Raw genomic sequence first — 14,423 nt, forward strand, 5'->3', positions numbered from 1 at the left:
TCCAGCCTGGACAACAAGAGTGAAGCTCCATCTCAAAAAAAAAAAAAAAAAAAGTGAAAAACCAGATCCAGCCGGAGGAGAGCCGGCAGGGAGAGAAAGTCTCTTGTTCCTCCCCCACCTTCTCTCCAAGGCAGTCCTTGCTCCACTGGGAGGGAGCAACCTTATTCCTGCCCCTGGCTTCTCCCGCCCCTCGCAGATCTGTTTTGGTTTGCCAAAATTCACCAGGGTTAAGAGGCCCAGCCTCTAGGCTGATGGACACCTGTCCTCAGACAGGTGCTGCCCTTCCTGCCCCTTCCCTGTCTCCTTCTGAACAGCAGGCAGATCAGGGAGCACACTGGCAGGGCGGTCAGTTAAACCAAGTAAGGAATGAACAGCAGATACCATTTCTGTGGGAAGAGCCCACACGCCACTGGCACCATGAAGATGAGGCTGCAAGAAAGGAGAAACCAAAGCATCAGGGGATATCTCCCCACAGGCCCGCCCATCCCCTATCCCCAAGGGAAGGGAGCAATGCCCAGGCACCTGGCCTGCCTTCCCAGACGGCCCCATATTCTTTCCCTCCAACCCTTCTCCTGTTCCCGTAGTACAAGGATACTCATTCTGGCAGGGGGATGAAACCAGTACCCTCCCAACCCCCATCACTCATTCCCACCCTTTACTGCATTGTTCAGGCAGAGGAAGAAGACAATGAAGTAAACAGGGACTGTGAGTGGTGGGCCAAAGGAGCCCAGGCACTGCTGGCATGGAGGGGGAGGAGCGACAAGGAGGGAGAGGAGCAACCTGGAGGGGGAGGAGCAACATGGAGGGGAAAGAGCGACGTGGAGGGGAGGAGCCGCATGAAGGGAGAGAAGGGACATGGAGGGGGAGGAGCAATATGGAGGGAGAGGAGCAACTTGGAGGAACAGCATGGAGAGTGAGGAGTGACTTGGAGAGGGAGGAATGACTTGGAGGGTGAGGAGCGACTTGGAGGGGGAGGAGCAACTTGGAGGGAAGGAATTACTTGGAGTGGGAAGAACGACTTGGACTGGATGGGGTGAAGCAACATGGAGACGGAGGAAGGACATGGAGGGGAGGAGCCATGAGGAGGGAGAGGAGCAACTTGGAGGGGGAAGATTGACTTGTAGTGGGAGGAGCGACCAGAAGGGGGAGGGGCACTATAGAGTAGAGGAGGGGCACTATGGAGGGGAGGGAGTAAGTCTGTGGATTCTGAGACCTGCTTCTTTACTGGTTGAACACCTAGGCTGTCAGAGCACAGTGAAAGGCAGCTTCTCCAGCTTCACTGTGCATATAACTTCGGGGGCTTATTAAAATGCAGGTGCCAACTGAGGGGGTCTGGGGAAGGGCTGCAGAGTCTTTACTTTTAACAAGTTATCAGAGGATGCCAATGATGCTGGCATGGACCAGGGTTTGGGAGGCAAGGTCTTACAGGATGCAGGACTCTGACAGACCTGGGTTGGTATCCCAGTTTTACCACTTACTAGCTGTGCCATCTTGGGCAAGTTACCTCAGAGACACAGAGGGAGGACAACCTACTTTTTGGGGCTACTGCGGCCCACTTTGCAGTGCCTACTTTGCAGGGCTACTGTGAGGATTCAATGAGATATGTATGTAAAGCACCCAGCCCATGGTAACTACTCGATTAGCAGAAGTTGGTATAGCATAATGTTAGACTGTTCATCAAATTTCAGCTCCAGCAGTTACCAGCTATATACCCTTGGGCAAGTTTCTTACTCGAAGTCTCAGTTTCTTGATTTGTAAAAGGAGATGATAATAATACGTAGATTTCTAAGGTTGGGAAAATTAAGTGAAATTATAGGTGTGAAGCATTGGGTTCAGTGGGGACACAGAGAAAATATACAGTCAATGTTAGCTGTTAGTGTTGCTATCATTAGTCCCATGGCCCTGAAATGCATGGTGAATGCTAGGACTTCTCCAGTTAACGGCAGATACCCAAGAACACTGACATGACTGGTGGCATTTCCCTGCTGTATGAGTCTGGGACACGTGACAGTCCCAGCCAAAGCTATGTCTCCTCATTCTTATCTCTTCTGTAAAATTGCTCCAGACAGCCAGGCACAGTGGCTTATGCCTATAATCCCAGCACTTTGGGAGGCCAAGGTAGGTGGATCACTTGAGGTCAGAAGTTTGAGACCAGCCTGGCCAACATGATGAAATACAAAAATTAGCAAGGCATGGTGGTGCATGCCTGTAATCCCAGCTACTCAGGAGGCTGAGGCAGGAGAATTGCTTGAACCTGGGACGTGGAGGTTGCAGCGAGCTGAGACTGAGCCATTGCACTCCAGCCTGGGCGACAGAGTGAGATTCCATCTCAAAAAAAACACAAAAAACAAAACAAAAAACTGCTCCAGACTTAAGGTCAAAGGAGAGACCCTCGGACGGGAGGGCACCTCAGCACTGGACTTCCTACATGGACATGTGAGTAAAGTCTAGCCAGCCTGAAGCCCTCACAAAAGATGAGGCAAGAGCTTTCCAGATGGACCACAGGTATTCTGAGCTTGACCACTTTTAAAGTCAGGTAAAGGAGTACACGTTCTCCAACACAGACTAGACAAGACGACACATCTCGAGTGCTCCAGCCACACAGAACCCAAACCATCAAAACATGATACTTACAAGTACCCACACAGCATGACCTGCAATGGGGCGTGCAGGACCTTGACTTTCTGTATAAAAACGAATAAAAGACAGATCCACATGGTACTTCTATGCCACAAGGTGAACCCCATCCCTGCTCTGCCATGGATCAGCCAGGTAGAAAAACCCATAGGCAAGGACCCCCTAGCCCTCAAAGAAGGCCTTGTTCTCTGCAGACCAGGTCAGGAAACTGGCCATGATGTCTAAACAAGAGGCCAGTGGAGACTGGTGTGGGCTTGAGTGAGATGTCAGGCGCCCCAGGGACAGATGTGGCTGGAGGCACTCTGGGCAGGGAAAATGCCAAGGCAAACCCTACATACCTGCATGAAGTGCAGTTTCTCAAGCCTTTCCATGATGACTGGCAGCAAGACTGGAAGAGACCAGGGGAGAAGCTGAGGGGAGGGCTGGGAGGCTTTCCCCAGGAAATTCCCTCTCCTTCAGCAGAAGCTCCAGAAAATACTTAACCATGAGGTAGAACAGAAGAGTAAGTAGGCATGGCCACCCCCAACCTCTCTCCCCAAAGTCCCGGCACAACAGTGCTTCCCAAGCTTCTCAACCTGCACACTTGCGATAACAGGAGAATATGTGCTGCTAGGTCCAAAGCCTCCTTGTCAAAACTCAAAAATGCATTTGTACGCTCATGCAAACAAATTTTGCAATACGCCCCCTGCTGGAAGCAAACCAAAGCAGGGAATTTATTTTCTCTACCACTCTCCCTAGCACCCCACGCTGTCTACACATTAAACACAAATGCTTGACAAGGTATTAATAAAATGAAAATAACTTTCTACCCCAAACCTTGGATGAACTGATGTTCTAGGAATTAGTGTGGTTCTTCTTGGCTTGCAGCAATCAAGCAAAGCAGTTTGAGAAGCACAGCTGCAGAGGGTGGGCCCCACCTCCCACCCAAAAGCTGAGTGTGGCTGAGACCTCCATCCTGTGTCACAGGGTTCCCCAGGATGGAAGGGCTTCCCTGTCTTACTCATCCCAGGAGCTGACATGGTGATCCGAGAAATAACTACTTGGGTGATGCCTATGGCCGCAGCTCTCTGAGGGCAGAAAATAGTAAGTTGTCAGAAATGATGTATCCAGGGTACACGGGTTGCACCGGGGGCTGGGTCAGCATCATGGCCAAGTCTGAGATAGTAAAGGTGAAGAGAAGGACCTTCTCCAAGTGCTAAGTGACCTCACTTCATCCCCTCCCCTCTAGCCAGGTTTTTATGGACCAGAAATGATAGAGAAAGGACAGAAGGGGCCTGTTCTGAACAGAGAAACATGGGGAAAATTTGACAGGGAGTGAGGATGAAGTCAGAGAAGGCTTCTCAATTCTATAATGGTGCCCACTGTGACCACTAAGGAGGGGATAGGGTATGAAAGGGAATTTCCTCCTCCCACCCCAAAGGGAGGCCTCTACTCACGCGGGAATGACCAATCTCATTTTCATTCCTGTCCTTCACGCAGATTCCCTGGATGAGCTCCCTAAACACAGACAGGAGTTACTGGACTTGGGAAAGGCGTGATGGAAGCCTGCCAGCCACGTGACATGCCAGGCCGCTTAAGCTCCAGGAAGCCACCTCCTGTAGCCTGGGCCTTTGACCTTCCTTCTGCACTCCAATGAGCAGTATCTTAGGAGCGATCTAGGGCAGTGGCTGAGAGCGCTGGCCCTGGGCCCGGACTGTCTGGGTTGAGTCCTGAAACTGCAGTATGTGTGTGTGACCTTAAGCAGTCTTTAACCCTCCCAAAGCCTCAGTTTTGCTTATATGCAAAATGGGGATCATCCTGGCGCCACTTTACAGGACCTGGTAAGGATTACGCTAGCTATTCTTTTTTTTTTTTTTTTTGAGACAATCGCGCTCTGTCACCCAGGCTGGAGTGCAGTGGCGTATCAGCTCACGACAACCTCCACCTCCTGGGTTCAAGTGATTCTCCTGCCTCAACCTCCCCAGTAGCTAGGATTACAGGCATGCACCACCATGCCCGGCTAATTTTTTTCTTTTTTCTTTTTTTGTGATGGAGTCTCACTCTGTTGCCCAGGCTAGAGTGCAATGGCACGATCTCAGCTTACTGCAAGCTCTGCCTCCTGGGTTCACACCATTCTCCTGCCTCAGCCTCCCGAGTAGCTGGGACTATAGGCACCCGCCACCACACCTGGCTAATTTTTTGTTTTTTAGTAGAGACAGGATTTCACTGTGTTAGCCAGAATGGTCTTGATCTCCTGACCTCGTGATCTGCCTACCTCGGCCTCCCAAAGTGCTGGGATTACAGGCGAGAGCCACCGTGCCTGGCCCTAATTTTTGTATTTTTAGTAGAGATGGGGTTTTGCCATGTTGGCCAGGTTGGTCTCAAACTCCTGGCCTCAGGTGATCCTCCCACCTCAGCCTCCCAAAGTGCTGGGATTATAGGCATGAGCCACCGCACCCAGCCCACCCCAGCTATTCCTCTCAGGCCAGTTCTTGACAGCACTCAACCCAAGCCCTGGTAAGTAGCAGGGACTCATTCTCCTGTTAGGAAAGGTTCACTGGATGGGGAAGGAAAGATGAGCAGAGCGGCATGTGTGCACTATTCTGGTAGCGCTCGTTCTACAAAGGCTAGTGTGAACATTTTCCATTTGTTGGTAGTTCCAAGAAAATGTGGCTTGTAGATATTGATGATGATGACAATGGTAGAAATAACAGTGAACGCTTATATAGCATCTGTTATGTTCCAGGTGCTATTTTGAGTGCTTTATATATATTATATCATTAAAACCTCATAACAGAGATTTCTCTAGTCAAGAAATAAGAACTGTGAGACACAGTAAGTTTCTCCTTTACCTTTTCTCCTGAAAAGCTTAGAGTTGGGTGCCTGGAAAATTTCTGTCTACTCCTCTGGCTTCTTTCAAAGCTTGTGGGTTCTGTGCTATCTTTAGACACCTCAGCCTGATACTTTTCATTCTGTATGCCATCCCCAGGGCTTGGGAAGTAGGAGGAGTTCACAATTTTAACACAGGTCCAAAAGGACATAATCCAGTGTAAAACTCCACAGGTCCACCCTGTCTTTCCCATCCCACATCACCCAGGAGAGGACTCCCACAGGACTCAACACACAGCCTAACCCGAAGTCACCCACCACTCCCGGGGCCATCACCAGGGGAGCAGCCAATCCCAGGGCCCTTCAGAGGCTCAGCCCAGCAGCCCTCCCCATGCCCACTGCAGTCCCCAGAAGCCACCCACTGCTTTGGTTTCTTGCCCCTTTTCTGCTAATCTTGTGGTTTGTAGGGAGAAAAGGGGCCTATACTCACTGCTGTCGCATCATGGGGATATTGACACAGTTAGCCGCAGCCACAGCGGCAAAGGGCACCCAGCGGCCCACCAAGGGCGGTGCTTTCTGTTGGAGGAAGGGAACAGTAGGAGTTGTTGAGATGCGCTGGAAGATGGGAGGGGAGGGGGCTGAACGACTAGAATACAAAAAAGAAAAATAGGCCTTGCTACCGCCACACATCCAGACACCCACTCTGGGAACCCCAAACTCCCTCAAAGGCCCAAGAAGAACCAACCTGGGGACAGCCCTGGTGTATTTCTCATCACTTGGCCAGCAGGGCTCTGGCCATTCCCAGCTTACCCAGCCTGGGGAACGTCCCTGGGGGAAGGATGTTTTCCCTAGGACTCTGCTGCCCCCGCGTGGCCACCATGCTGTAGCAGCCCCTGACCATACCTTTGTCAACATGTTCATGCCCACAGCCGTGGCCACAGCAGTGGTTGTGGCTGTGAAGTAGGAAAGGGTCATCTGCCTGGGGGAGGAGAGAGATGCTTGGGAGTGGGGCGCCTGCCAGCTGAGGGCCAAACCACGGGCTTGAGGGAGAAAGTCAGCTGGTGAGGCTTCATGCCTGAAAACCGCACAGGATCTGTCCCCAGCCTTATCTTGTGACCCTCTCCCCGTCGCTCACAGCGCCCCAGCCCCCTTGGCCTTCTTTCAGTACTGTGAACATACCAAGTTCCTTCCTGCCTCGGAGCCTCTGCACATGGCTGCTCCCTATGCGGCGAGGGGCTCCCTGGGCTCTCAGGTCGTTCAACCCTCAACCTTCAGGACACAGTTGAAATGTCGTCTCCACGGAAGGGACTGCTCTAAGTGGCCTAACTACACAGACACAGCTCTGCTGTTCTCTGCCTTGCAACCCTGGTTTTCGGGGTGTTTTGTTTGTTTGTTTGTTTTGAGACTGATCTTAGGCAATCCGCCTGCCTCGGCCTCCCAAAGTGCTGGGATTACAGGTGTGAACCACCGTGCCTGGCCCAACCACACGTCTTAACAATGTATCCCAGAATGTAGAACCATGCACATCCCCAGCACATAATACACACTCAAGAAGAAGTATTTAGAGAATGAATGAATGAACACATTTGGAATTGGTCTAGGAAGAAGATCCACTCCTACTCAGCTTGAGAAAATACTTCCAAACCCTGGGAAAGGGTAACTTGGTCACCTGCTCAGTGCAGGCGCTGCCTAGGAAGGACTGCCGGCCCAGAACCTTTTAGAAAAGCTGTTCGTGGGAGGCACAAGGACAGCCTGGGGCTCAGGTCTCCTACCTGACTGATACGGGGGAAGCCGCATTCCTGTTGGTGTAGTTGACTAAGGCATTGAAGGACTGGTTCACCCACTGCCAGAAGATGACCGCCGGCATCGTCCTACCAGTGAGGAAGGCCAGGAGAGGCAGAGAGAAGTCAGGTGGCAGGGAGTCCGGAGGGCACGCCAGTCAAAGCACGTGATCTGCAGGTCCCCACACTGTTCTCATACTAGGTTTTTATTTTTTATTTATTTATTTATTTTTTTATTTTGAGATGGAGTCTCGCTCTGTCGCCCAGGCTGGAGTGCAGTGGCCGGATCTCAGCTCACTGCAAGCTCCGCCTCCCAGGTTTATGCCATTCTCCTGCCTCAGCCTCCCGAGTAGCTGGGACTACAGGCGCCCGCCACCTCGTCCGGCTACTTTTTTGTATTTTTTTAGTAGAGACGGGGTTTCACCATGTTAGCCAGGATGATCTCAATCTCCTCACCTCGTGATCCGCCCGTCTCGGCCTCCCAAAGTGCTGGGATTACAGGCTTGAGCCACCGTGCCCGGCCTATTTTTTATTTTTTGAGACAGAATCTCGCTCTATTACCCAGGCTGGAGTGCAGTGGTGCGATCTCAGCTCACTGCAACCTCCGCCTCCCAGATTCAAGCAATTCTCCTGTCTCAGCCTCCCAAGTAGCTGCAACTACAGGCACACACCACCACGGCTGGCTAATTTTTGTATTTTTAGTGGAGAGGAGGTTTCACCATATTGGTCAGGCTGGTCTCGAACTCTTGACCTCAGGTGATCCGCTCACCTTGGCTTCCCAAAGGGCTGAGATTACAGGCATGAGCCACCGCGCCTTGCTTGTTCCCATATTGTTTTATGCACCTGGGTTTTTGTGCAGGCCGACCCCTCTGCCTCAAATATCTCCCCCTCCTCCTTCCATACGTGGCCGAACCCTGCTCTGTTGAGACAGAGCACTTCCTCCTTGGAACCTTCCCAACCCTTCCCCTGCCCCTCCTGAGACAGAGTAAGTCATTCCATGCTCCTGCTTCCACAACCCCATGTTCTTCCCCCAACCTACCACTTACCAAGCTGTACTGTAACTGTTTACAGTTCTTGGTCTCCTCAACAAAACTAGGAGCTCCTTGATGGGGGGGTTATTGAAGCCTTTACATTCCCAACACCTGGCCCAAAGCCCAGCTCAATAGCTGAACCAATCAATGCATGGGGTAGGGGACGCAGGGGAGGAAGGAAGAGGTGGGAAGAAGAGTCACACATCCAGCAGCTACAGAGGCAGTCTATTCTCTCCCCAGCCACGCCAAGAAAGGGACGACCTATTGTTTTGTTTGGTTTTTACATAATTAAAATCATTGTGGAATAAGTACTTTTTAAAGAGGAAATTGGGGTAACTTATTTGTTGAGGGTTCTACATAGGACTGCCTCAGTTAAAATCCAGGCATCCGTATTTACTGCCTGTTTAAACTTGGACAAGTTCTTCAGCCTCTGTAGAACTCTAGTTCTTCATCTATAAAGTGGGAACAATAGTACCTATAGCGTAGGGTTGTTGAGAGGGTTAAATGAAGCAATACGTGCAAAGAATGTAGCATAGTGCCTCGTATCTGGTAAGTGAGCAATCAAGAGAACTATTATTATTATCATAGTATGGCTCCCTGACCAGCAGATCCAGGCAGCTGTACCTCCCACGGCCCTGCCCCCAAGTCCCACCTGTAGAACTGGAGCATGAAGCCCGTGATGATCATGCCGCCAGGGAGCTGGAAAGACATGCGCCCGATGACATTCATCTTCTCCCCAGTGTCGGGGTGGAAGGCCGAGTCATATAGCTTCTTGGCATATAGCAGCTGCTCCACTTGGGTGCCTGGGGGCACAACCCCCATCCTGCCACCCAAGGACAGCAGGCAGTCACCATCCTGCCTGATCAACATCTCCCAGTCTCCCTACTCTCGCTTCTCCCAGCCCCCAGCCCTAAGAGTTCTGCCTATTCCTTCATCTTCGGTTTCCACCTCCACCCAAGAGGACCCATCAATGTTACTCTACTACTTCCAGCCCCTTTCCCAACCACTCACCTGCTCTTCTCCACCATCACCTTGGCCCAGTCCAACTCCTGCTCAGATACGAAGACAGTGCGGGGGTCCGTGATGTTTAGGAAGTGCTTCACTCTCCCCAGGAAGGTGCGCTGGTCCCAACGGGGGGCATCAATGTTAAAGCCAGTCAGGTCAGCCTCCATCTTGTTCAGACATAAAACTGTGGACCTAAGGGACAGAGGAAGAAGAGGACTGTCCCCTAAATCAAAGCCCACCGCAGAGGACCTGAGCACCTCCCACTGTTGCAGACAGCCTGCTCTCACCAGCTACTGGGCATCGTCTGACTCAGCTTGGGAGGGGCCCAGTGAATGGTCATCAGATTGAACAACTGGACACCAACATGTGTTTCCTGAGGGCCTGCTGGTGGTCAGCTCTGTGCTTGACCATACTGCAGGAGGGACTGCAAAAGGAGACAATACAGTGCCTGTGCTTGGGGAGCCCTGGGAACAAAAGCCCACGCATTAAACAGTATAATACCCCGGGGTGCTTCTGGCAGGGAGATGGGAAAAGTAGCCATTTGGAAAAACAGCCAGCTCGGTGCGGTGGCTCAGGCCTGTAATCCCAGTACTTTGGGAGGCCGAGGTGAGGGGATCATGAGGTCAGGAGTTTGAGACCAGCCTGGCCAACATGGTGAAACCTGATCTCTACTAAAAATACAAAAATGAGCCAGGTGCTGTGCCAGGCGCCTGTAATACCAGTTACTCAGGAGGCTGAGGCAGGAGAATTGCTTGAACCCAGGAGACGGAGGTTATAGTGAGCTGAGATCATGCCACTGCACTCCAGCCTGAGCCTGGGTGACAGAGCAAGACTCCTTCTCGGGGGGGAAAAACAAAACAAAACAAAACAAAAAACACTCAAAGCCGTTTGTTCTTTTTTTAAATTTATTTTTACTTTTTTTTTGAGACAGGGTCTCATTCTGTCACCCAGGCTGGAGTGCAGTGGTGTGATCATGGTTCAATGCAACTATTACCTCCCAGGTTCAGGGATCCTCCTGCCTCAGCCTCCTGAGTAACTGGGACTACAGGCACACACCACCACGCCTGGCTAATTTTTATATTTTTTGTAGAGATGGCACCTCGCTACGTTGCCCAGGTTGGTTTCACACTCCTAGGTTCAAGCAATCCTTCTGCCTCAGCCTCCCAAAGTGCTGGGATTACAGGTGTGAGCTGCTGCATCTGGCCTATTTTATTATTTAGAGACAGAGTCTCATTATTTTATCCAGGCTGGAGTGAATGGTAATTGACATGCATGATTATAGCTCACTGCAGCCTCAAACTCCTGGGCTCAAACAATCCTCCAACCTCAGCTTCCCAAGTAGCTGGGACTACAGGCATGCACTATCATGCCCAGCCCTTTCATTCTTCTTAACAAGGTCTACCCTTGAGGGAAACTATTTTACCAGAGCCTAACCATCTTGGGTTTTACCAGAACTTAACTGACTCGGGGAAAGAGAACTCCAGCCACCTCTTGCCTTCCTGCCTCACCTAAAGAGGACAAGGGGAGGCTGAGAAGCTCTTGTGAAGGTTCAGGGTCACAGACTCACCAGAAGACTGAGACCTCATCACAGGACTGCAGATCCCTCCACTCCCTCACGTCACCACTGCACCAGCAGGGCTCCTGTATCATTACAAGGATGATAACAAAAAGAGTAACACATCTTAGGCCCTATTTAAGAAGTCTCTAGAGACCCATAGACAGTAGGGGAGACAAGAACAAGGACACCAGAAGAAAATTTAGCCTTTTATACCTATAGCTACAGCAAACAGTAAACATAACCTAGATAAACAAAACCTCACCCCTCAGTTCCTCTCACAGGGTACATCATGTCCAGCTTTCAGTGAAAAATTACAAGGCATACTAAAAAGAAAAAAAAAACAGTTTGAAGAAACAGGCCAAGCATCAGAACCAGATTTAGATATGAGATTTTAGACTTACCAGACCAGGAATTTAAAATAACTATGGTTAAAATAAATAAATAAATAATAAATAAAATTATTAATTATTTAAATAAAACTATGGTTAATATTCTAAGGACTCTGAAGAGAAAAGTGGACAACAGACAAATAACGTAAGCAGTGATGGAAACAAGAAAGAATCAAAAGGAAACGTTGGAAATCAAAAATGCTGTAACAAATATGAAGAAAGTCTTGGATGGACTCATCAGTAGACTGGACATGGCCAGGGAAAGAATCAGTGAGCTTGAACATGTGTCAATAGAAATTGTTGAAATGCTAAAGGCCCATCCATGGCAGATTGGATAGAGAAAATGTGGTATATGTACACCATGGAATACTATGCAGCCACAAAAAAGAACGAGATCATGTCCTTTGCAGGGACATGGATGAAGATGGAGGCCATTATCCTTAGCAAACTAATGCAGGAGCAGAAAACCAAATATCACATGTTCTCACTTATAAGTAGGAGCTACATGATGAGAACACATGGACACAAAAAGGGGAGCAACAGACCCCACTGGGGCTCACTTGAGGGTGGAGGTTGGGAGGAGGGAGAGGATCAGAATAAATAACTAATGGGTACTAAACTTAGTACCTGGGTGATGAAATAATCTGTACAACCCCAGTGACACAAGTTAACCTATGTAACAAACCTACACATGTACCCCTGAATCTAAAGTAAATGTTAAAAAAAAAAAAAAAGAAACAAATAATATTAACGCAATTACACAATAGAAGGGCTTGGACTCAGATCCTCCACACACGAATTCTGTCTCTCATTGAGAAACACTGAGTCCGTGGTGAGGGATGGTGTGGGAATGTTCGTCTTCATAGATCATTGGAATTACTATTTGGGGGTGCATACCATCTGAACCTGTTGGTCGTTACCCATTTCCACCTATCCCCATATCTTACAGAAGAACCATCTCAAGTACTAACTGCTTTATATCCCTTAAAACATTTCTAGTCGGGGCTGGGCATGGTGGCTCATGCCTGTAATCCCAGCACTTTGGGAGGCCAAGGCGGGTGGATCACCTGAGGTCGGGAGTTCGAGACCAGCCTAACCAATATGGTGAAACCCCATCTCTACTAAAAGTATAAAAATTAGCCAGGCATCGTGGCAGGTGCCTGTAATCTCAGCTACTCAGGAGGCTGAGGCAGGAGAATCACTTGAACCTGGGCAGCAGAGGTTGCGGTGAGCCAAGATCATGCCACTGCACTCAAGCCTGGGTGACAGAGTGAGACTCTGTTCAAAAAAAAAAAAAAAATTCTAGTCGGCAAGGCATGGTGGCTCACATCTGTAATCTCAGCACTTTGGGAGGCCAAGGAAGGTGGACCACCTGAGGTCAAAAGTTTGAGATCAACCTGGCCAACGTGGTGAAACCTCATTTTGTATTTTTTTTCCACCAAAAACTAGAAAAATTGGCCAGGTGTTGTGGTGCACACCTGCAGTCCCAGCTACTGGGGAGGCTGATGTGGGAGGAATGCTTAGGTCCAGGAGGCAGAGGTTGCAGTGAGCCAAGATAGAGCCACTGCACTCCAGCCTGGGTGACAGAGGAAGACCCTGTCTCAAAAAAAAAAAGGACTTTCTTGGACAAACAAAACAGGAAATTTGTCACTGGCAGACCTGACTTACAAGATGTTAAAAGAAGTTCTTCTGGTCATGTGCAATGGTTCACACCTATAACCCCAGCACTCTGGCAGGCCAAGGCAGGAGCATCACCTGAGCCCAGGAGTTTGAGACCAGTCTGGGCAACATACTGAGACCCTATCTCTACAAAAAGAAAAAAGAAAAAAACATAGCCAGCTGTGGTGGCGTGTGCCTGTGGTCCCAGCTACTCGGGAGGCTGAGATGGGGGGATTGCTTGAGCCTGGGAGGCTAAGGCTAAGTCTGCAGTGAACTGTGATCGTGACACTGCACTCCAGCCTGCATGACAGTGTGAGACCCTGTCTCAGAAAAAACATTAACAAACATAAATAAATAAAAATGTTTATTTCTCTTATTCTGAATTGTTAACAGTTAACAAACAGATATATTTGTTTAAAATAATAGTAGCAACAATGTATTTGGTGATTATAGTTTATGGATCAGAGAAATCCATGACAGCAATAATTATCAAGGACAGGAAGGGAGAATTGGGAGGACTCCATTCTAAGGTACTTGCACCTTCCATGCAGTGGTATAGTGTTACTTGAAAGTGGATTTGGATTAGTCATAAATGTATATTGCAAACTCCTGGGCAACTGCTAAAAAGGTTTTCAAAAGAAGTATAATTGATATGCTAAGAGAGGAGAGAAAATGGAGTCATAAAAAAAGCTGAGGGTTTTAAATTTTTTTTTTTTGAGACAGAGTCTCGCTCTGTCACCCAGGCTGGAGTGCAATGGCCAGATCTCAGCATACTGCAAGCTCTGCCTCCTGGGTTTACGCCATTCTCCTGCCTCAGCCTCCCGAGTAGCTGGGACTACAGGCACCCGCCACCTCGCCCGGCTAGTTTTTTTGTATTTTTTAGTAGAGACGGGATTTCACCATGTTAGCCAGGATGGTCTCAATCTCCTGACCTCGTGATCCGCCCGTCTCGGCCTCCCAAAGTGCTGGGATTACAGGCTTGAGCCACCGCGCCCGGCGGCTTTCAAATTTTTGCCTGAAAACTTCAGGAAGTCACTGAAAGATTTTAAGAAGAGTGACAAGATCAGATATGTAGTTTACCAAGAACAAACTGGGTAGTCATAAGAATAAACAGGGTGTGCCCAGACTTCACAGGATGCAGGGAGACCAGCTGGAAGGGAACCCCAATAATCTAGGCAAGAAGACATAGGACTCAAATGAACCCAGTACGCTCAAAGGAGAGACCAACAGGAGAGAATCTTTCAAAGAAGCGGAATCTTAGGATCTGCTAAGCAATAGGTATAAGAGGAACACTGTATCAGCCAGGGTTCAACCAGAGAAGCAGAATCAGTAGATTACAGACAGACAGACAGATAGGTAGATACCAAAACATAACATGGGGCAACATGGGGTTCCTCTAACTCCTGAGCTCAAGCAATCTGCCTGCCTTGGCCTCCCAAAGTGCCAGGATTACAGGTGTGTGCCACTGCACCTGGCCTATGACACACACATATACATATTTTATATATTTCTAAAATATATTTGTATGCTATAAGATATATTATATTTTATAAAT

The 14,423-nt window shown here is 49.2% G+C and overlaps 1 protein-coding gene across 2 annotated transcripts in view; it reads right to left on the minus strand.

The window, feature by feature from the left end:
• Positions 1-14,423, minus strand: part of SFXN2 (sideroflexin 2) — a 26,089-nt gene that overhangs the window by 2,925 nt on the left and 8,741 nt on the right. Inside the window, exons 2-12 of one of the 2 annotated variants that reach the window (XM_011957375.1) lie at positions 11,083-11,143; positions 9,269-9,454; positions 8,910-9,080; positions 7,218-7,316; positions 6,349-6,424; positions 5,936-6,021; positions 4,074-4,134; positions 3,638-3,704; positions 2,976-3,025; positions 2,635-2,684; positions 382-429 (exon numbers count right to left, since the gene is read on the minus strand). In XM_011957375.1, coding sequence (XP_011812765.1) covers positions 382-429; positions 2,635-2,684; positions 2,976-3,025; positions 3,638-3,704; positions 4,074-4,134; positions 5,936-6,021; positions 6,349-6,424; positions 7,218-7,316; positions 8,910-9,080; positions 9,269-9,454; positions 11,083-11,111 — 923 coding nt within the window. In that variant the 5' untranslated portion in view covers positions 11,112-11,143. The remainder of the gene's footprint in view (positions 1-381; positions 430-2,634; positions 2,685-2,975; positions 3,026-3,637; positions 3,705-4,073; positions 4,135-5,935; positions 6,022-6,348; positions 6,425-7,217; positions 7,317-8,909; positions 9,081-9,268; positions 9,455-11,082; positions 11,144-14,423) is intronic. The other variant, XM_011957376.1, reaches the window with a different exon arrangement.

This window comes from Colobus angolensis, unplaced genomic scaffold (genome assembly GCF_000951035.1).
Source record: "Colobus angolensis palliatus isolate OR3802 unplaced genomic scaffold, Cang.pa_1.0 Scaffold44, whole genome shotgun sequence".
In the NCBI taxonomy this organism is placed as follows: Eukaryota; Metazoa; Chordata; class Mammalia; order Primates; family Cercopithecidae; genus Colobus; species Colobus angolensis.